At 55.9% G+C, this 19,937-nt stretch overlaps 2 protein-coding genes across 6 annotated transcripts in view; both read left to right on the forward strand.

Moving 5' to 3' along the window:
* Nucleotides 1-3,643: 3,643 nt before the first annotated feature.
* AMBP (alpha-1-microglobulin/bikunin precursor) lies at nt 3,644-9,173 on the forward strand. Its single transcript, XM_030506675.1, has 10 exons — nt 3,644-3,835; nt 4,259-4,401; nt 4,737-4,813; nt 5,311-5,424; nt 5,880-5,981; nt 6,520-6,557; nt 7,642-7,720; nt 7,809-7,976; nt 8,073-8,249; nt 9,056-9,173. Exons 1-10 carry the CDS (start codon nt 3,728-3,730, stop codon nt 9,085-9,087), a joined length of 1,038 nt encoding a protein of 345 aa, XP_030362535.1. The 5' UTR covers nt 3,644-3,727; the 3' UTR covers nt 9,088-9,173.
* A 764-nt stretch (nt 9,174-9,937) lies between these two features.
* RABL6 (RAB, member RAS oncogene family like 6) overlaps nt 9,938-19,937 on the forward strand; it is a 54,412-nt gene continuing 44,412 nt past the window's right edge. For 2 of the 5 annotated variants that reach the window (XM_030506673.1, XM_030506672.1), the window contains exons 1-2: nt 15,895-15,984; nt 16,137-16,232. Coding sequence is in view for 3 of the 5 variants with exons in the window: in XM_030506674.1 (XP_030362534.1) it covers nt 10,259-10,388; nt 15,850-15,984 (265 nt within the window). In the remaining 2 variants the exon portion in view is untranslated. Of the gene's footprint in view, nt 10,389-14,580; nt 14,940-15,849; nt 15,985-16,136; nt 16,233-19,937 lie in introns of those variants that run through there. The other 3 variants (XM_030506674.1, XM_030506670.1, XM_030506671.1) reach the window with 3 other exon arrangements.

The following is a 19,937-nucleotide window of genomic DNA, read 5'->3' on the forward strand; positions in this document are numbered from 1 at the left end:
GTGCCAAGGAGTATTAAAGAAAAGACTTGCTGTGGCAGCAGAAGAAAGGCTTTTCTGTGAACTGGAAGGTGGTTGAAGGATCGGAAGCAGCATGTAGGGCTCTTCGGGATCGCAGTCTGTCAGTGGGGTCCCCCAGGGACCAGCGCTGGGGCCAGTTTTCCATTTGACATCTTCATCCAGGAGTGAACGGGTAACACTGAGCTCTTCTAGATGGCCAAAGGCATGTTGATGGTGAGGAGTTTCAGAAGGACCTCACGAAACCAAGGAGAAAAAGGTAGAGAGTGAGCTTTGGTGTAGAAAAAAGAAGGTGATGCTTCCAGGGAGCAGCGAACAGTGCAGGGCATCAGCTGGAGCTTGGGATGAGTGGTTGAACTCAGGAGAGCTGGAGTCATCCCTGACCTGGTGATGGCAGAGAACTGATCATGGGCAGCAGCAGCCAAAAGAGGTATCAAAATGTTGTGTGACCAGGAAGGGTGTTGGGAACAAGATGAAAAGTGTCCTGTAGGAACCAGCAACCTTTGGTGTGTCCTCATCTTGAGTGCTGTGTGCTTGAGCTCCTTCATTCACGGCTCAAGACGGAGATGGAGTTGGCTTTCTCTGGAGCTGTTCTGTAATAACCCAGGAGGTGAAGCTCCTGTTGTATGAGAGGGACTGGGAAGGCTGAAACTTCCATTTGTGACAGGGAAGACTGAGATATGATATGACTGAGTCTTGCAAACTCAAGAAGGAGGTGGACGAGATGACCACAAAGCTGTGGTACCCCAGCAATCTGGGAGTAAGGAGCATGTTTAAAACAGAGAAAAGATAAAACTTCTTTCCACGACAGGGTTGGAACATCTGGACCTTGCTGCCATGGGGCAAAAGGAGTTTGGTGACAGTGGCAGGTTCAGAAAGGGACTGGACGAGCTTGCGGACAACAGATTCATGAAGGGACACTGAAAGGACAAGTCAGGAATGTCTCCTCTAACCCACAGTACAGCTGGTGAGGAGTGGGACAGGAGGGGAGTCAGGCCCATGAAGATAAAGAGCATCTCCTTTTCCCACTGCTGGACACTGACTCCCACAGGATCTCTGCTGCCTGCCTCCTGCCAGAGCCATCCACAGGAATGTCCCTCCTGGAGCACCCGGAGCCATCTGTCCCAGCTGCTGCTCCCCACATATGGCATCCCAGAGCCCAGGGCATGGACCCCGGGGTCCCAGCAGCCTCCCTCCCTGGGGAGCCCTGCAGAGGCTCCGTCACAGCCTTGTGCTATGCCAGCGTGGGGGGTTCCTCCATCCCTGTCCCTGTGAAAGCAGCCGTTCAGTGATCCTTGCAGGAGCACAGGCACAGCCTTGGGGATGGGAATGGTGGGTGTGTTTTTGGACGAGAACAAGGAGACAGGAGGATGAACCACTGCCCTGGCCTTTCTTAGCACAGGCAATGTGCTCAGGCTGAGCTTTGGAGCCAGTACAGCTGCTCCCCAGCTTTCCCAGTGAGGATGGAGAAGAGAAGCCTCTGCAGAGACCTTATAGCAACCTTCCACAGGCTATAAGAAACCTGTAGAGGGGCTTTGGACAAGGGCCTGTAGGGACAGGACAAGGAGAATGGCTTTAACCTGCCAGAGGGGAGATTGAGCTCTTAGGCAGAAGCTCTTCCCTGTGAGGGTGCTGAGGCGCTGGCACAGACTTTTCCCAGAGAAGCTGTGGCTGCCCCATCCCTGGCAGTGTTCAAGGCCAGGTTGGACACAGGGGCTTGGAGCAAGCTCTAGAGGAAGGTGTCCCTGCCCATGGCAGGGGGTTGGAACTGAATGACCTCTAAAGGCCCTTCCAACACAAACCAGACTGTGATGGTGCCCACGGGCACAGCCACATGTGTTCAGAAGAGCACAGCACTGGGCTGAATGTGCTCCAGGCCTGCAGCTTTCCCAGCTGTTGTCCTTTGGAAGGGAGCAGCTCCCTCTGATCTCTCTTAGCACCAGCAGTGGGAGAAGAGCCAAGCAGCACCCGTGGAAGAACACCGATGTCCGGGTCACGATCCTCCTCCCGCCCCTGCCAGGTCCCAGAGTGGCACACACGTGCTCCCAGTAAAGCAGAGCCATAAAGAGGATGTTTAGTAGAACATCCTGTTCTGTTCACACCTGCCCATCGCTGCCAGCACTTGCTGCCCATCGCTACTCATCACTGCCCACCACTGCCCACCGCTACCCATCGCTACCCATCGCTACCCATCACTGCCCATCGCTGCCAGCACTCACTGCCCATCGCTGCCAGCACTCGCTGCCCATTGCTGCCCGCCGCTGCCCATTGCTACCCATCGCTGCCAGTACTCGCTGCCCATCACTGCCCATCACTGCCCATCGCTGCCCACCGCTACCCACCGCTGCCAGCACTTGCTGCCCATCACTGCCTGCCGCTGCCCATTGCTACCCATCGCTGCCCATCGCTGCCCGTTCCCGCTGCCCATCGCTGCCCATCGCTGCCCATCACTGCCCCGGCCCCGCCGCTGGAGGAATGTCCCCCCGGGGCACCGCAGGGTCCCGCTGCCCGCCCGCAGAGAGCCCGGCCCGCGCGGTCATTCCTTACCGCCGGCTGCCCCCTAGCGCTGGCGGGGAGGGGGCAGCGCGACCCTGCACTGGAGGGGCCCCGGCCCGGCTTCCCGACCGAGGTGGTTCCCGCAGGGAGCGAGGAGCGCGGGGCGGGTTAATGAGGTGGGTTCCTTTAAGTTCCCTCCCAGCCCAAACCAGTCTGTGGTTCCATGGGTCTCTACTTCACGTCCAGACTTCCTCTATGCTCCCGAGGACACCCCAGATGTGGCACGAAGACATGCATGAGAAGATTCTCAGGCTGCTCCAGCCAGGACCACTGCCCCAGCACCGCAGCCATCGGTCCAAGGGGCCCGTGGTGGCCAGCAAAGGAGAGGAGGTGAAGACCTGGCTCTTTCCCCCAGGCATGCCGCGGGCTCTGGCCCTTCTCTGTCAATATTGGGCCGCGGGCTGACCCAGAGCGAGGTTCCTGCCATTTGCTCTGTTTGCCATCTCCTTCGGGCTGTTTGGTTTCAGTTAATCATCCAGTGAAGGCAAACAGTGACGGGAAGGGGCAGTATGCCCCACACCTCCTGCGCTGGCCAGGCCCAGGACATTCGGCTCTGGAGTGGGTGACACCCACCCAGCTCATGGGCATTGGCCACCAGCTATGGACCCCCGGGGCAGGGGGTGCAGGAGAGGAGCAGCAGCTCAAGCTCCGCTCCCTGTGAACACTGGTCAGGATTAGGCAGCCTGGAGGGAGTGCTGGGGACCCCTTGGTCCTCTCCTCTCTGCAGGGTCAGGCTGGTTTGCTGGGGCTGGAGCCACCATCTGGGCCCTTTGCAGGACACCGGGGCAGGAATATGAATCCCAAGGTAGAATAGAGGAGACAGGCAGGTCCTGGCCCCATGTCTGGGCCATGCCGTGATGTAGGAGCAAGTGAGAGTGAGGAGCTCAGCCTGGTGCGGTGGGAGGATGTCACCGTCGTTCCTGTGCCCCAACATCAGCTCTCTGCACATCCCCGCTGCCACCAAGGGCAGTGGCAAGCCCCAGGGACATATGGCCGGGCCCTGCGAAGCTGCCTCTCGCTCCCCTGCCCCCCCCCCCGGCCAGCCTGGCCGGCCCCAGTGCCCACAGTCTGAAGGTCACACTGCTGCGCAGAGCACAGAGTCCGGGACCCCACCGGCACACCGAGGCTCAGCGGCACTCTGAAGCCACGGGACACAATGCTTTGGGGTCTCCTTACCCTCTTCCTCATCGCTGTGGCCAGCGGGACCCCCATCGGAGACCAGGATGAGGATATTCAAGTGCAGGAGAATTTTGAGGCTGAGCGGGTAACGGCAGCTTATGGTGCCTTTATTCTGGGGGCAGAAGGGATGGGGTAAAGCTCTATTTTGGTTTCCTCCAGAAAGAAGAGCAACATTCCCTATGCCCACGTTAGGCTGTATGGGACAAGCATTGGCAGCGTGGCTGGGCAGGGGGTGTCCTTCGGGATGTGCTCAGCCAAGCAGACACCCAGGCAGGGCGGCTGGAGCCTGAGCAGCCAGAGCAGGCGAATCCCATGGGATGTCTGTGATCTGCCCAGCCTGAGGGGCTCGTGCTGATCCACTTCCCAGCTCCTGTGGCAGCTCTGGCTTCGGCACACTGTACCATCATGCCCAGTTATTCTCTGGGCCACGGATATTTCTGCTCTGCAGAAATGTTCCACCTTGGAGGAGAGGGCTCGTGGTGGAGATGTCCCTTTCTTGTCCCTGCAGATGTACGGGAAGTGGTACGATGTCGCTGTCGGCACAACCTGCAAGTGGATGAAGAACTACAAGGAGAAGTTCAGCATGGGCACACTGGTGCTGGGCCCTGGCTCCAGCACTGACCGGATCAGCACTGCCAGCACCAGGATGCGGTAGGGGCAGTGCTCGAGCCTCCCCTCCCAGAGGTGCTGCATCTCCCAGGGACTGGGACCAGACACAGGGTTTTCTTGCCCTGGCTGGCACCAGAGCCCTTGGAGGGGTTGGATTGGGCTCAAATACCCAATGCCTTGGGCAGGGGGATTTCAGGGGTCTAGCGCTGGACTTGGCACTGCTGGGGTAATGGTTGGACTTGATCTTAAAGGTCTTTTCCAACCTGGCTGATTCTATGATTCTGTGCCATGGCCTCAGCGTCCCAGACATGATTTTCATGCAATAACCAGCAGAGATGATCACTCTGAGTAGATGATTGTGTTCCTGCTCGCTGCAGGCAGGGTGACTGCACGCACGTCTCGGGAGAGTACCAGAAAACCAGCACCCCTGGCAAATACACCTACTACAACCCCAGTAAGTAACTGGGGTAACTCGCTGCCACCCCGCGGTGGGGCTGCTGCTGGGAGCCAGCGCCAGGCACAGCAGGGGAGGGGGTGCAGGACAGGGCTCAGGAGCCACCCCACAGTTTGGGCCATTTCCAGCCAAATTACGGAGTGCAGCTGAGGGAAAGAGGCTTTTCCAGCACTGTCCTTGTATACGTCCAGGACTATGAGATGTTCCAGCAGATCCCTCCTGGCCCCAAACCCCAGGCCAGTCCAGGCTCCCACCAGCCACATTTCGGGAGTACTGATGATGTCTCAGTTGTCCTCAACCCTTGGTTTCCAATTCCTCGACTAAGAGGCTGGTGAGCCTGGATGGAGTCAGGGTGTATCAGAAGTGGCCTCCCCACAATCAGCTGTTTTCTCGAATTAGCTGCCTGGTTTCAGCCCCCAGCTCTGGGGCTGTCTTACAGTGCCCCATTTCTCCCTAAGGGGCAGGAATGATGTCCCCTCTACGTCTGTCTCCCGCAGAATGGGACGTGTCTATCCAGTCCTATGTGCTCCGCACCAACTACGAAGAGTACGCTGTCATTCTGATGAAGAAGGAAAGCAGTTTTGGCCCAAGCACAACCCTGAAGCTGTACGGTACGTCTGGCTATGGCACTCGCGGGCAAGCAGGCTTTGAGGTGCACCAGTGCAGCTCAGAAACCACCCCCAAGGGCTCCTCAGGTCCCTTGACCTTGGGGGACCTGACCATGGCTTTGGAAGTGGTGCCTTGGGCCAGATCATCTTTGGCACTGCAGAGGTGGAGTCTTATGGCTCAGCTTAGAGCCACATAACAGAATGAACGTGCAAACCAGCCTGCTGTTTGGGGTGAAGGTGGCGATAGCTGCTTGGAAGAAACCCAGACCATGAAGTGGCAAGAGATGCTGCCTTTCATGGTTGAGAAACGTTAAAATCACTTTGTCCAAGCCCTTGGTTATAATAACAGAAAGGCTGGGAAGGACCAGGAGGCTGGTGTGCAGGTCGGTGGGGGGCTGCGGGCTGCATGCAGCACCCCTCCCATGCCAACCCCACTCACAGCCTGTTCCCTTGCCCAGGGAGGAGTCCAGAGCTGCGAGAGGACCTCATTGAGGCTTTCCAGCAGCTGGCTCTGGAGATGGGCATCCCTGCAGATTCCATCTTCGTCCTGGCCAACAGAGGTAACCCACCGTAAGGCACATGCTCCTGCTGCCTGTCACCCCAGGGTGCTGGTGCATTGGGGCTGCTCCTTCTTGGTGTGCAAGGCTGGGGAGATGGGAGGATGGTCAGGGTGGAGGGAGGAGAGATGAGAGCTTTCGTAGGGCAGGGTGGGAAGTAGACAAGGCCACATATCAGTCAGGCTTTCCAGGCAGTGGGATCCTTGCTGGGCTGTCAGGTCAATGCACCCCCAAGGCTGTGCTGGGACGAGGGCACAGGACACCCAGAGACACTCAGCACTGCTGCCCATGGCTGGGTGCTCCCAGGACCCCAGGACCCCCATGCTCAGCCTGGTTATCGGAAGGTGTCAGTGTGATGCAGGCAGGTGTGGGGACTTCAGGGTGATGCTCCTGTCGGTGGGAGATGGGAGCAGCAAGAGGTGAGAACACTGGGGTGGAACTGGGAGGGCCCCTGTGCGTGCATGGTGCAGGCCCATGGTGAGATGAGATTGCCAGGACCCCCCCTTTCATTCTGCTCATTTCTCTCTGTCACCTGGACCAGGCGAATGCGTTCCCGAGGAGACCACGAACACCCCGCAGGTGAGTGGTGCAGCGGGACCCCCTGACGTGGATCACAGCTGGGACATCCCCTCCAGGCCAGCCCCCTGGAGAGCCGGTGCCTGGGGACCAGGTCCTGGGGGCAGGACACATTATGGGGGCAGTTGCTCCACTGCCCACCCAGGACATGCTCTTTCACCCCCACTGACGGGCTTTCCCTGTGAGGATGGGGCACGGGCAGGTGCAGGCTGCAGGCTGGAGTCCTGGGGGCCAGGAGGGCACCAGGGCTTATTCCCAAGCAGAAGATAACAGCTCTTTCCTACTCTGATATTTCTCACAGGGTGAAAGATGCTGCATGCAGAGCCTGGTGTCTCCCTGTTCCTTGCCTGCCTGTGGGGGTCCCAGCCAGGCTGTAGATCCCCTCTGCAGGGGTGGGGAGGCAGCTCAGCACTTCACTGGTCCTTCAGCTGCCATCACTCAGCATCCTCCAGTATCACAGGGCTGAGTTTAGAAAGATTAGGGGAGGCTGAGATGAGCTCTTAGGTAGAAGCTCTTCCCTGTGATGGTGCTGAGGCACTGGCACAGGGTGCCCAGAGAAGCTGTGGCTGCCCCATCCCTGGCAGTGTTCAAGGCCAGGTTGGACACAGGGGCTTGGAGCAACCTGCTCTAGTGGAAGGTGTCCCTGCCCATGGCAGGGGCTTGGAACTGGAGGAGCTTTAAGGTCCCTTCAAACACAAACCATTCCAAGGTTGCAGGGGATCATAGGTGGGTCTTCCATAGGAGAAGCAACCCAGTTGACTGGAGAGCAGGTAACACACCATCTTGCATCAGCAAGAGCAGAGACATGTCCCCAGCACAAGGGAATTACTTGGGCACTTTGGGTGTCTATCCACAACACATGACCCTGGCCACTACTCAGGATGAGCACAGGGCTGGAAAAGCCATGAGGTGCAGGGCAATCAGAGCCTGTTGACCCAGGCTCAATGGCTGGAGCCGTGCTGGGAGCCAGCAGCACCCCGCAGGTCTGCCCTCGCACGGCCCATCCCGGGGGTGCCGGGGCAGTGGGGTGGGCAGCAGGTCCCACGGGCAGGGGCTGACAGCAGCTCTGTGCTTCCTCCCCATGCAGCGGGCACGGAGAGCAGTCCTGCCCCCTGAGGAGGGCTCGGCCGCGGGCCCCCTGCCCCTTTACATCGGCAACAAGGAAGGTACGTGCTGGGGGAGGCGGCCCTCTCGGGCATTCCCGCGCCCCACGTCCCGGTTTTCCAGTGCCAGCCCGTGCTGTGCCTCCCGCAGACTCGTGCAGGCTGAGCCGGGACCCGGGGCCCTGCAGCGGGATGCTCTCCCGCTTCTTCTACAACTCCTCCTCCATGGCCTGCGAGACCTTCCTCTACGGCGGCTGCCTGGGCAACGGCAACAACTTCTACTCGGAGAAGGAGTGTCTGCAGGCGTGCCGGAGCGAGGGTGAGGGGCCAGCGCCCGTCCCGCTGCGGGCAGGGCACGGGAGGGAGCCGAGTGCTGAGGTGCGGGCCCTGAGCCCCTGACGCCCCTGTCCCGCAGCTGCCTGCCGGCTGCCCATCGCCCGCGGGCCCTGCCAGAACCCGGTGACTCGCTGGGCATTTGACGCGGCCCAGGGCAAGTGCATCACGTTCAGCTACGGCGGCTGCAAAGGCAACGGCAACCAGTTCTACTCGGAGAAGGAGTGCAAGGAGTACTGCGGGGCTCCGCCGCTGGCAGGTACCGCCCCCTGCCCGCCCCCAGCACCCTGCCGGCCCTGCACCGCGCTGTGCTGTGCCGGGCCAGCGGCCCGCACCAGCTCCTGTCCTGCCCTGGGTGGGCTGGGTCTGCCTGAGGTGGGGACAGGGCTGTCCTGGATCTGGGCTGGGTCTTGGAATGGATCTGTCCTGGGTCTAGATGAGTCTGTCTGTGATGGGTCTGTGGCAGTTTCGTGCTGTGCCTGGGATGGGTCTGTCCTGGATCAGGGGCTCTGAAGGACTGAGGAATATGGTCCTTATAGAATCCCAGACAGGTTTGGGTTGAAGCGACCTTAAAGCTTATCCAGTTCCAACCCCCTGCCATGGGCAGGGACATGTTCCACTAGAGCAGGTTGCTCCAAGCCTTGTCCAACCTGGCCTTGAGCACTTTAATGAATCTACAGACAGTATCATGTGGTGTGATACTGGGATCATCATAAACTGGATGATCCCAAGGTGCCTTCCAACCCTAACCATTCCATGGTTCTATAACCACAGCCTGCTCCCAGCGTGGCTGGAGCTGGGGGCTTACAGTGACCCCACAGATGGGAGACAGGAGCACAGGGACATGTCTTAGGGCAGACCCATCTTTCATTACCTCTGTCACCAGTACAAAGTGTGTTAATGCCGCCATGGCAGGTGATGGGACACAAAGCGACATCCCAGGACAGTACAGGGGTGCACAGAGGGTCTTTGCCAAGTGGGCAGCAGCCTCCATCACTGTCTGTCCATGGGGCAAGGAGGGGTCTGTGGGTCTGTCCATCACCCTTCACGTCTCTCCACTTGCAGAGGATGAGGAGTTTCTGCATCTGTCAAACTGACGCGGGTGGAAAACAAGCTCCTGGCACCCAGCACCAGGGCCCCACAGGAGACGCCTGCAACAGTAAATGTCTGTAATGTGACCAACGAGCCCAGTGTCTGCCCTCAAGCTGGCGAGGAGGAGGGTCCAGGAGGGACAGGGGATGCTGTGGGGTCCTCTCCGGCCTCCCTCGTGGCGTGTCCCCTGCTCTGTGGGGCTCCTGGGTGCTCCCTACTGAGTCTCTGCCCCTTCCTCAGGCCGCTGAGGTGCTGGGGGGGTGTGTGCAATGGGTCCACCGAGGGGCTCAGAGCATCTCCCTGAGGGGTTCAGCCCCCCATATCCCGGGAGATGGTGATGGGCAGCCGGGAAGGGCCCAGCAAGGAGGGAAGGGTGCCTGCTCCTCCCTGAAGGGAATAACTGCTGCAGGGTCACTGTGGGACTGGGGACCAAGACACGGGCTGGGGTTCATGGGGAGGGGTGATGATCATGAGGGGGTTACATGGGGTTCTCAGCAAAGGATTACAGGGCGTCCGAGGGGACCCTGAGGGGTCACAGGGGGAAGTTATGGGGTTATGAGGTCATGAGGGGGAAATGGGGGTGTCCCAGGACGGGGTTACAGGGGTTATGAGGGTCTCAAGGGGCTATAGGGGTCCCAGAAGGGGGTTAGAAGTGTTTGGGGGTGTGCCCCAGATATACCGGAGGGTTCCCAAGAGGGGTGAGGGGCTGGGGGGCACAGCGGGTTCCGCGGGGATCCCGGAAGGTCCGGGCTGGCCTCGGGGGGGTCCGTGCCCGGGACACGCGCTCCGCGCTCTGCTGACCCCTGCTGGCCCCCGCCGGCCGCCGTAGACAGCGCCGCGCGCGCCCCGTCCCCCGGCGGCGAGGCGGAAGAGGCAAGATGGCGGCAGGAGACCCGCGGCCGGCCCCGAGCCGCGGCGCCCGGCGGGGCTGAGCCGAGCCCCGGCCCCTCCGGCCCCCCCGCCCCGCGCCGGGCCATGCCCGGGTAGCGCCCGCTCCCGGCACACGGCGGGGCCCCGGCTGAGCGCACCCTCCCCTCGCTGAGGGCCGGGCCGGGCCCGGGAGGCCCCTCATGGTCGGCGCAGCCGTGCCCCTGCCCTGAGTGCCCCGAGCCGTGCCCTGCCCGGAGCCCGGAGCAGCCCTTTCCCCGGCGGCGCTGCGGGAGCGGGACCGCAAAGATGTTCTCGGCCCTGAAGAAGCTGGTGGGGTCGGAGCAGGCTCCGGTCCGGGACAAGAACATCCCCGCGGGGCTGCAGTCCATGAACCAGGCGTTGCAGCGGCGCTTCGCCAAGGGCGTCCAGTACAACAGTGAGTGTGGGCCGCGCCGCGGGGTGCGCGGGGCTGAGCCGCCGCGGGGCTTCCGCCCGAAACCACGGTTGTCATTGACGGTTCGACGCTGCGGGGCCGCGGGGTGAGGAGGGGCCGGGGCGCTGCCGGCGGCACAGAGTGAGCACCTCGTGCAGCGAGTTTTGGCCGATGAGCATCAAGAGAGTCCGTGCCCGCGGCAGGGGGTGACCGGCCTGCCCGCGGAGAAGGGTGTTTGTGACTGAGCTGTAGTGGTGATGTGATAAGGGTCTGTTGGAAAGCTCTGCCCCGCCAGGCCTTAGCGAGAGGTGAGTGGTGTCTGTCTCTGTGCCCTTGGTACATCATTTCAGTCTGTCTTTGCTGCAACTGATACAGTTGCTCTTTTCTCAGGAAAATTGTTTTCCCTTCAGTGTTGAGGCCGAGGGTTGTGTTTTTCTCTTGGAGCTCAGTAAAGGTTATTTCCAATACAGTGTTTCAGGAGGGCGCTGCAAGTGTATGAGATACATCCCAAAGTAACAACTGTGAGGTAGTTAATGTCATCCTTGCTGGAATCAGAGGTGGGAGCAGGAGCGTTGGAAGCTCCCTGGATCCAGGCAGGCAGTGGAGTCAGGCTGCAAAAGGCTGGGAGATTGGCAGCCGGGAAAGAGACCGATGTGTAAACGTGGCACTGAATAACTCCTGTAAAGGCACGCGTGTGGAGGCATAGAGCTGGTCTTGGGTCTTAGTCTGAAACAGAACATGAAGGGGGACATTAACACTTGGGGGCCTGGGGCTTTTCCTGCTTTGTTTAGTATTGCCACTGTCGACTGTGCTTTTGAGCTGCTGTTTTGAAGCTCTGCTTTACTAGGGAGAGTGTTTGGTGCCTTTGTCCATAGCACATCTGTTAGATATGCCAGCAGTGCTCAAATTAAAACATGAGTGTCTCAGCAAGCAGTCAGGGACGTGAGCAGAAGCACAGTGGTGCTGTAGGAGATTTGGTTCCTGGTGAGAAGCAGGGGTGAGGGTGGAACAGTTGTTCTGTGGAACACAGCACTGCATCGTCACACAGGAACCTGCCCAGCTGCTCAGCAGAGACTCGACCTGTGCAGAGGCTCTGTGCAGCCAGGACACTTCCACTGGTGCCTGTTGGGGTCAGGTACCTGACACCAGGCTATGAATTATGCAGGAGGAAGGAGTTGACTCTTGAGGTGGAGCGAGCACTCGGATCAGCTGCATCCTGCTGGCACAGCACTCGGCTCCGTATGGACCAACCGCAGTGACAGCCCTGCATGGACGTGGCCCTGCAAGGCCAGAATTGCCCCAGCCGAGCTGCCAGCTCTGGCTCTGCTGCTTTTGGGCTTGTCACCAAAAGCCTCAGGAAAGCTGTATGGTTTGTGCTCTGTGTGACCAGGAGTTGTGCTCTGTGCTCTCAAGATTTGTGCTCTAGCTGCGGCTTTCCCGTCTGGAATAAAACTGCAGCCCACTGTTGCTGCCTGAGGGGAAGCTTTCCAGTCTCCATAGTAACTCCTCCCAGTTATAGGATATTTATAGGAAGTACAGGCAGGCTTATGAAAGGGCTTCAAAGCACACACTGTAGCCATGCCCTGGGCAGGTGGGGTGGGCTGCAGCACGGTGAGGTGGTCTCAGGTGAAGGAATGTCATTACAAGGGCTGTTGCTCAGGAAGGGCAGAGCTGCAAATCCTGTGCATTGCCAACGCTCCTTTCTTAGCAAAGACATGACGTTCAGCAGGGGCAAGTGCAGCATGTGTTTGGTGGCCTCTCTTAACTCACATGGGTCTGTACAACTCCTCAGTTCCCCTGACACTGCCTAAACCTAAAGCAAAAGGTGCAGTGAGGACTGGTTCTGCAGAAACATTCCTTGCTTTCACAGACCGTTACTGGTCATGAACTGAAGCTGCTTCCTTCCCAGGAATAGAGGCAGTGTGCTGGAATGCTGTGGGTTGCCTGCTGATAAATGGGAGCAAAGAGCCAGGAGATGGGCCGTGTCACCTGGGTCTTGGTGCCTTGCTGCAGGGCTCAGAACAGGCTGTGAGGTGTGCTTTGTAACCAGACAGCCCTGGTTGGGGTGATTCTGAAGGTTGTGGTGTTCAGTGGCACTGGGTAGTGTGCACCTCTAAGCTGAAGCACAGTGATGTGTTTTGACAGTCTCTCTCCCACTCTGTTAAGTATTCAAGAGGAAGAGTGTTGCAGAGCGGGTAGGTTTGGGTTTCTAAAGGAATGATGAGAGCAAAGGACAGTATTAGCTCTCAGCAGCTGCTGCTTCCTGTGCATGGGACACCATGTTTCAGAACAAGAGCATTTCCATACTGCATCCCCCACACACACTCCTTAGTTGTTCTCCTTAGCACCCACACCAAGCTCCTGTGTTTTACACACCATGGCCCAAATAACACCAGAGGTCCCTGGGCACTATGGAAGGTAGAGAAAGGAAAGGAAAAGGAGAGGAAAATGATGTGGGTCTGTATCGTATGTTGTATGTATCCAATGGCTTGGATGTTTATGGGAGATCCTGGTTCCAAGCACGGGGAACCATCTTGCTCAGTTTTAGTGCTTGGGAAAGCTTGGTCTTGGATCAGGCCTGCTGCATCGCCGTTCTGATCGCTGTGCTGGCCCAGGGAGGTAGCACAGGCCGGAGCGATTGGGCTCGGTGAAGGGAGTGAGGTGGATCTTGTTCCTTTGTTTGAACAAATTACAAGGTAAATTACAGAAGGAAGTACCAGCACCCACTACTCAAACATGAAGTTCATGTAAGGCAAGCAAGGGTGAGATGAGCAGTTCTGGCTGGGTTACACTGGCGAAAGGATTCCCTGGGAGTCACCCACTGATGGTCAGTGACAGGAGCAGAAGACACACAAGTGCTGAAGGTTGAGATCCATCCATATACTTTCTGCTCTGGGCTTTATTCTTAATGCTGCTTGGGTTTCAGAGGGGATGCATGGAACCTCCTTTTGCCTGTGCCATGGACTCACTGCATTCATTCAGAAAAATCAAAGGAATCCTCCTCTGATTGTTTCACCATCTGTAAGCAGGAACCAGAATCATACACCGGGTGGCAGGAACTGCAGGAGATGTTGTGTCTGCAGAGATGCTCTGGCACCTGCGAGTGAAGACAGACTATAAATACTGTGCTCATTTTTGCCTTTCTTATCCTTTTGCTATATTAATAAGCAACTCTGTAAGAGAATAGGCAGCAGCACCTCTCATTGTACAACAGCACGAGCCCGGGGGAACTGCAGCACAAAACTTCACCAGACAAAAGTCCTCCACAGACCTTGTAGATGTTTGACCTTAGTTTCCTTCTTCACGTTTTCTCTGGAATGTTGCAATAACCCCCGAGTTCCAACAGGAGGCAGCCTTCAGTCTCTCATCTCCTTGCCCAAGCGCTGCTGCACAACCGAACGCTGATCTCCTGAATCTGCCATTAGAGGTCTCTGAGTGGCTCATTTTCTAGAGGATAACGGCTCCTGTTCAAAAGGTAACAGAAGAATTCTGTTAAGTCAGCCTACGTTCCCCATAGCCTTGTGGATGCCACTTGAAACAAGGATAGTATTTAAAAACCAAAAATAATCACATAATGTAACTGAAAAAATCCTGTTATCAGGAAGAACAAGGAGACGTTGGGCCTGGCTCTGGGAAGTTCATGGTGTTAGTTGCTGCAGAAGTTGCTTTGCTGGCTATGTACAGTTCATGATATTTTGGACTCTCCCGTTCCTTGGGAGGGTTTGAATGACTTTCTCACTGACTGACCTCCCCTGCTGCAGGCACAGGCCCAGGCACGAGGTGCTCCATCAGCTGAGTGGCCTCACGCAGCAGGCAGTGTGAGCCCGGTGGGTGGAAGTGGAGCTGGTGTGCCTTTAACCGAGGCTGCACTTGGTGAGAGTGCCATCAGTACACCCGCACCTACAACCAGCTAAGGGCTGGCTCCTGTGCTGGGACTGTCCCTCTGGCACATGGATGACCCACAGAGGTCCAGTATTCCAGTACCTAAAGGGGCCCACAAAAACCTGGAGAGGGGCTTTGGACAAGGGCCTGTAGGGACAGGCCAAGGGGAATGGCTTTAACCTGCCGGAGGGGAGATTGAGATGAGCTCTTAGGCAGACGCTCTTCCCTGTGAGGGTGCTGAGGCACCGGCACAGGGTGCCCAGAGAAGCTGTGGCTGCCCCATCCCTGGCAGTGTTCAAGGCCAGGTTGGACGGGACGGGGTTGATACAGCAGAGTGGGAGTGAGGGCTGGGTAGAGGTAGAAAAGGCAGGAGGATGGAAGGATGTAATGAATGAGTGATTTAGATCACTTAAAGCATCACTGTCTGTGGTATTGGCAACAGTAGTTTTAATCTGATGTCAAAGTGTCACTTCACAGTTCATGGCAAGGTTCACTCTGTGACTTACTACATGGATGACACGTACAAAGGCAGATGGAGTCAGAATCCAGCTAAAATGATCTGCACAGAGACTGGAGACTCGGTGAGAGAATGGTGAGAGCGACCCTGCACTGAGTCAGTGGGGTCAGAGTGGACCCCTTTGCTTTCTACACTCCTCATGGAGCGTAGTGCGGGTAGGTCCAGTCTTAGTCTCAGACTTGGACAATGGTTTATGTCTAATGGAATTATCTATGCAAAGTTTATATGAGTATGGATTTAGTTAGTATTAATTCAGCATGTTGTGAGTTACTCACCCAGGGTCTGTGCGGGTAAGGGGTCTCTCTGCTTTGGGCAACGAAGGATCTCTTAGTCTCAGGTAAGGAATCTGAAACCTTGAGAGGTTCCCTGCTCAAGGGGGTTGTCATGTGTGTGGAATCCAGGGAGAGCTCAGAATGGACTCATCCAAAGATCTGTTGTTGGTAAAAGATCTCTGTGCCTCGAGGAGCAACCTTGAGAGACATCCCAACTCCAGGGGAGATGGCCACCACACAGCCACGCTGCTCACTTAGCCTGCTGTATTTATGGGATGAAGTGGGATGAAGTGTTTGGCTTGTGGTCAAATTGCACATGATGGGAAAGGTGTCCAGGAGACTCCTTGTGCCCACCACTTCCTTTGTTCCTTGGTAAATGAGTGTTGGAAAAGCTATTCCTTCATTAATCGCATGGTCAGTGCTCACCGTGTCCCTGCTCCTTTGTGGCTCTCCCAGAGGAGCTCTTGGCCTGGCTGTGGCTCAGGCCTCCCCCTCCTTTGCAGCCTGTTCCAAACTACTGCTGGTTTGGTGTGCGGCTCCTGGAGGAGCAGAGCCTCAGCTGCCTGAACTCGTGCAGCTCCTCAAGAGTCAGTGGTGGCTGTTTCCGCTGAGCTGCTCTGAGTAGCTGAATAAACACTAATTTTAATGGCTGAGGCTCATGGTTTTTAACAAACCCTGTGTAATATGGGAGGACTAATTGCAGCTGAATAATGCTTGCATGAAGTTAGCGTGCTTTGCACAGCGTTCTTTTTGTGTTTAATCAACTGTGTTTGTCTGCTTGCTCTATTCCCAGTGAAAATTGTCATCCGAGGGGACAGGAACACTGGGAAAACCACGCTCTGGCACCGACTGCAGGGAAAGAAATTTATTGAGGAATATATTCCAACTCAGGAGATCCAAGTCACCAGCATCCACTGGAATTACAAAAGTAAGAGGGAAGAGGGTGGAGGGAGTTACAGTCATGGGACAGTGCATGGGATAGAAATTCCAGTGCCGCCTCCTTTTCTTCTTTCTTCTGTGTCTGCTTGGGAGATAAAATGGTTTCTCATCACTGTTGTTATTTTAATGGATTATTCACAGTTTCTCAGTCATGTTTTTAATAACTTTACTCACAAACCGTGGAAGTGCTAAAGGATCGGTCTTTGGAAGCCGCAGTTCAAGGGAAGTGTTTAGCAGGTGATCCCAAAGATGGGAAACATTTGTGATGTGCTTGGCTTGTTAATGAAACCAGGTTTATTATGGAAATCTGGCTCTGAGGCTAAGCCCTGCTTTTGCTCGTACTGTGTTGTGTAGGAGTCGAATCCTGCTAACTAGTTTTTTACTGATTAAAATGTAAAGAACATCCTGTAACTGGTGAAGGTGATGTTATAAAAATTGATGTAGCACTAATAACTCTAGGCTCACTTCCTGAAGCACGGAAGTATCTTCTGAGCTTTTTGAAGTGCTCGTTTGAATCTGAGAGTTGAGGTGTGAATTTGTTTTCCTTTCCCCATTGCTCTGGAAGCCCTGGATCTCTCCTGGAGAAAACCCTGCAGGCACTGAAATAGCACAAGGCTGCAGTTCAACAGTGCATTGAGTCCAGTTTTCAGGTTTCTGATCAGAAATGCCACAGCCTTTTGGGGTGCACCACTGAGTCAGTAGGAACTGATCTGTGAGACTGATTTTGCTTTAAGGAAAAGGTCAGCAGTTAGTTTGTCATTATCAGATGTTTCCCATGTGCACCACTCTGACCTTTTGTTGAATCGGATACTCTCTGTCTTCTCACAGCTGGGAAAAAGCCAATGTGCAGTTGGGGTCAGCACCAAATTGGGTGCTTCATCTAGTTCACCAATCACATTTGTGTTGCTGGATGATACCATGATGCCCAAGTCTTGTGATAAGGGTCACAGAGCCGCAGGTGGTCACCAGCAGCCTGCCTTGGGCTCGTGCTCTCTCAGCCTCTGTTGGCCTCATAGGCTTCAGCGCAAGGGGCCGAGCGCTGCCGGTGTCTGCTCACAGGGAGATGGGAGCCAGAGTCCTGGAGACTCTCACGCCCTTCTGAAGACAGGCTTGCACATGAGTCAGCTCTCTCTTGACATGTTTCTGCAGAGCTTGCTGGTTAGAGTTGAAGCAATGTGTACATGTGGGGATGGACTTTTCTCCAGGTGACATGTTGCCGAGCTGGTTTAAATATCCAGAGTGCTCTATATGAAATTGTGCCTTTCCTTTGTGCTTCTTTTTCATTGTAAAACACTATTATTTTCATAGGAGTAATTTCCAGCAGCGTAGGAGATTCTCTGTTGACCTTAAAACTTGCTTTAAAAAACACCCCCTGTTTAAAAACCATCGTAAGGTGCTTCCTGCTGTGCAAACCTCCCATCCAAGCTGGGTGATGGACACTCGGGGAAGGTGGCTCAGCTGCAATCACTGCTCTGTTGGTTGAGTTAATCTGGAGAGGAGAAATGAAGTTTGTTTTTCCTGTGATCATGCTCTCGAGCTGCCTTGAGTAAACCTGGTGGGCAGCACATATTTACAGATGTTAATTAAATCCCCATCAAATATTGAGGGATTCTTCCATTACCTGGATTTAGAAGATTTACGTTTTATACATGGAAGGTATCTTGTCATAGCTTCAGAAATTTTATACTGAAGGGATTAATACAGGCAGAGGAGTTTGAGTTATTTCTTCCTACTCAGAATGAACAAAATTACTTTTCTGTGCCAATTGTCTCTGTGACGAAGATGTGTAATTTGTGTGTCCAGGTGAGGAGGTGCCATTCCTCACCTAAGGAATGCTTTGTCGGCCTACGCCAGTCACTAGTTTTAGTCTCTGTTTGGCAGTCTCAAAACGGGCCTGAAATAAAAGTTGGCAACTACTCTGTTCAAATACATGGAATGCTTTTGGGATGGGCGTGGGGAATGGCAGAGCTGCTCTGCTCTGCCCTGCCCTGGGGGTGTGTGAACTGAAGCTGATGAAGCGAATCGGGCAGTTGCATGAGGGTAACAGTCTGGGGGCCTGGGATGCCAGTGGTGAACCCCCCATAAAGCAAGGATTCTTATTTTTAAATGAGCTTTCCTGCAGTTGGAGTGTTCTCACTCCTCTCCACCGTTGGCAATGCCTTAGTGTGCCAGTGGCTGCGGAGTACTTGGCCAAATAGCAACTGAGGACACATCTTTGGAGTGGTTTAATCCATGGTTTATGCTCATCCAAGTTACAAAGTAAAAAGGCTGGATTGGCACTCTCTCTGCTGCACCAAAGCTGTTCAGGTGAACTGCTGCTGCTGTGTATGAGTCACACCAAAGCCAACACAGCAGCACTGAAGTAATTATCCTCTTGGGTGTTCAGGATAATCGGGAATGAAGCTGGTGATGAACTGGCTACAAGCCAGCAGGAGCGCTGGTGCTAAGAGGAGAAAAAACACACGTGGAGAAATGGTTTTCCTGGCCCTCATGCAGTCGGTTTCTTTGTGAAATTCTGTGCTTCCCCTCAGATAGAGGGTGCAGAGCAGGTCTTTGAGGGTCAAACACTTCAACTCCTCAGCTGCCGGGGAGCGCTGCTGCGCCGCAGGGTGTCAGTACTGCTCACATTACCCAGCAGAAGAACCAATCTTAACTGAGGGTGCACTTGGTGTTAGGGTGAGGAGGTGGAGAGCTTGGGAGCAAAGTCCCAGTGCAAGGTACTGGGTCACCTCCTAGGAGAGCACTGGACGTCACATGAGGGCTTCTGGAATGGGGTTCCAGCTTCTCTGCGGAGGCCCCTTGTTGATGCTTGTGTGCTGCTTCACGTGGCGCTGCTGGAAAGAGCAAGCAGCCTCTGGGCTCCTCCCGTGCCCCTGTAGAGTTTGGAGTTTGTCACCTGAGAAAGGAAGACATCTCCTTCCCATTTGCAGAAAGTCCTGCCTGTTGAAGGGCACCAGGATCACTTGACTGGTCTGTCCATCCCCTTGGCCTTCAGGGGCAGCAGCAGCACTGCTGGTCCCAGCCGCAGGGTCTCAGTTCGGGGCAGACCTCCCCTTGCTCATCAGTGTCACTGTGGACCATGAACGGACCATGGACTCGAGCAGCCACGTCACAGGGAGAGCACCCAGCGGTGCAGCACCAGTGGGTGAGGAGGTGTTGAGTGTCAGGTGGGTGATAACGGGAAACGGTTGGACTTTAGCCCTACCTGGCTTGAGGTCTGTAGAAATAGTCAGGGACAGAACTAACTTGGAGCGTAATGGTTTGAGCAGAAGTTGAGAAGCAGCAGCAGCAGGTGGGAGTGTTGATCTGCTGGAGGATAGGAAGGCTCTACAAAGGGATCTGGACAGGCTGGATCCATGGGCTGTGGCCAAGTTTATGAAGTTCCACAAGGCAAAGTGCCAGCTCCTGCCCTTGTTTCACAACAGCCCCATCCAACACAGGCTTGGGGAAGAGTGGCTGGAAAGCTGCTCATGGAAAAGGACCTGGAGGTGCTCATTGATGGAGCTGAACATGAGCAGGTTGTGCCCAGGCAGCCGAGAAGCCACCAGCATCCTGGCCTGTATCAGCAATAGTGCGGCAGCAGGGCCAGGGCAGTGATTGTCCCCCTGTGCTGGGCACTGGCAAGGCTGCACCTTGAATCCTGTGTTCAGTTCTGGGCCCCTCACTACAAGAGAGACACTGAGGTGCTGGAGCGGGGCAGAGAAGGGCAACAGAGCTGGTGCAGGGCCTGGAGCACAAGTGTGATGAGGAACGGCTGAGGGACCTGGGGGGGTTTAGTCTGGAGAAGAGAAGGCTCAGGGGGGACCTTATCGCTCTCTGCAGCTGACTGACAGGAGGATGGAGCCAGGAGGGGGCTGGTCTCTGCTCCCAAGGAACAAGGGATGGGACAAGAGGAAAAGGCCTCAAGCTGCACCAGGGCAGGTTTAGATGGAGATGAGGAAC

The sequence above is a fragment of the Strigops habroptila genome, chromosome 15 (genome assembly GCF_004027225.2).
Source record: "Strigops habroptila isolate Jane chromosome 15, bStrHab1.2.pri, whole genome shotgun sequence".
In the NCBI taxonomy this organism is placed as follows: domain Eukaryota; kingdom Metazoa; phylum Chordata; class Aves; order Psittaciformes; family Psittacidae; genus Strigops; species Strigops habroptila.

Excerpts from the sequence above, each read along its gene's own strand:
- AMBP (XM_030506675.1), top strand. The coding sequence starts at position 3,728 with ATGCTTTGGGGTCTCCTTACCCTCTTCCTCATCGCTGTGGCCAGCGGG. Across the intron at positions 5,982-6,519 it reads CTTCGTCCTGGCCAACAGAG|GCGAATGCGTTCCCGAGGAG; the intron begins GTAACCCACCGT and ends CACCTGGACCAG. Across the intron at positions 6,558-7,641 it reads AGACCACGAACACCCCGCAG|CGGGCACGGAGAGCAGTCCT; the intron begins GTGAGTGGTGCA and ends CTCCCCATGCAG.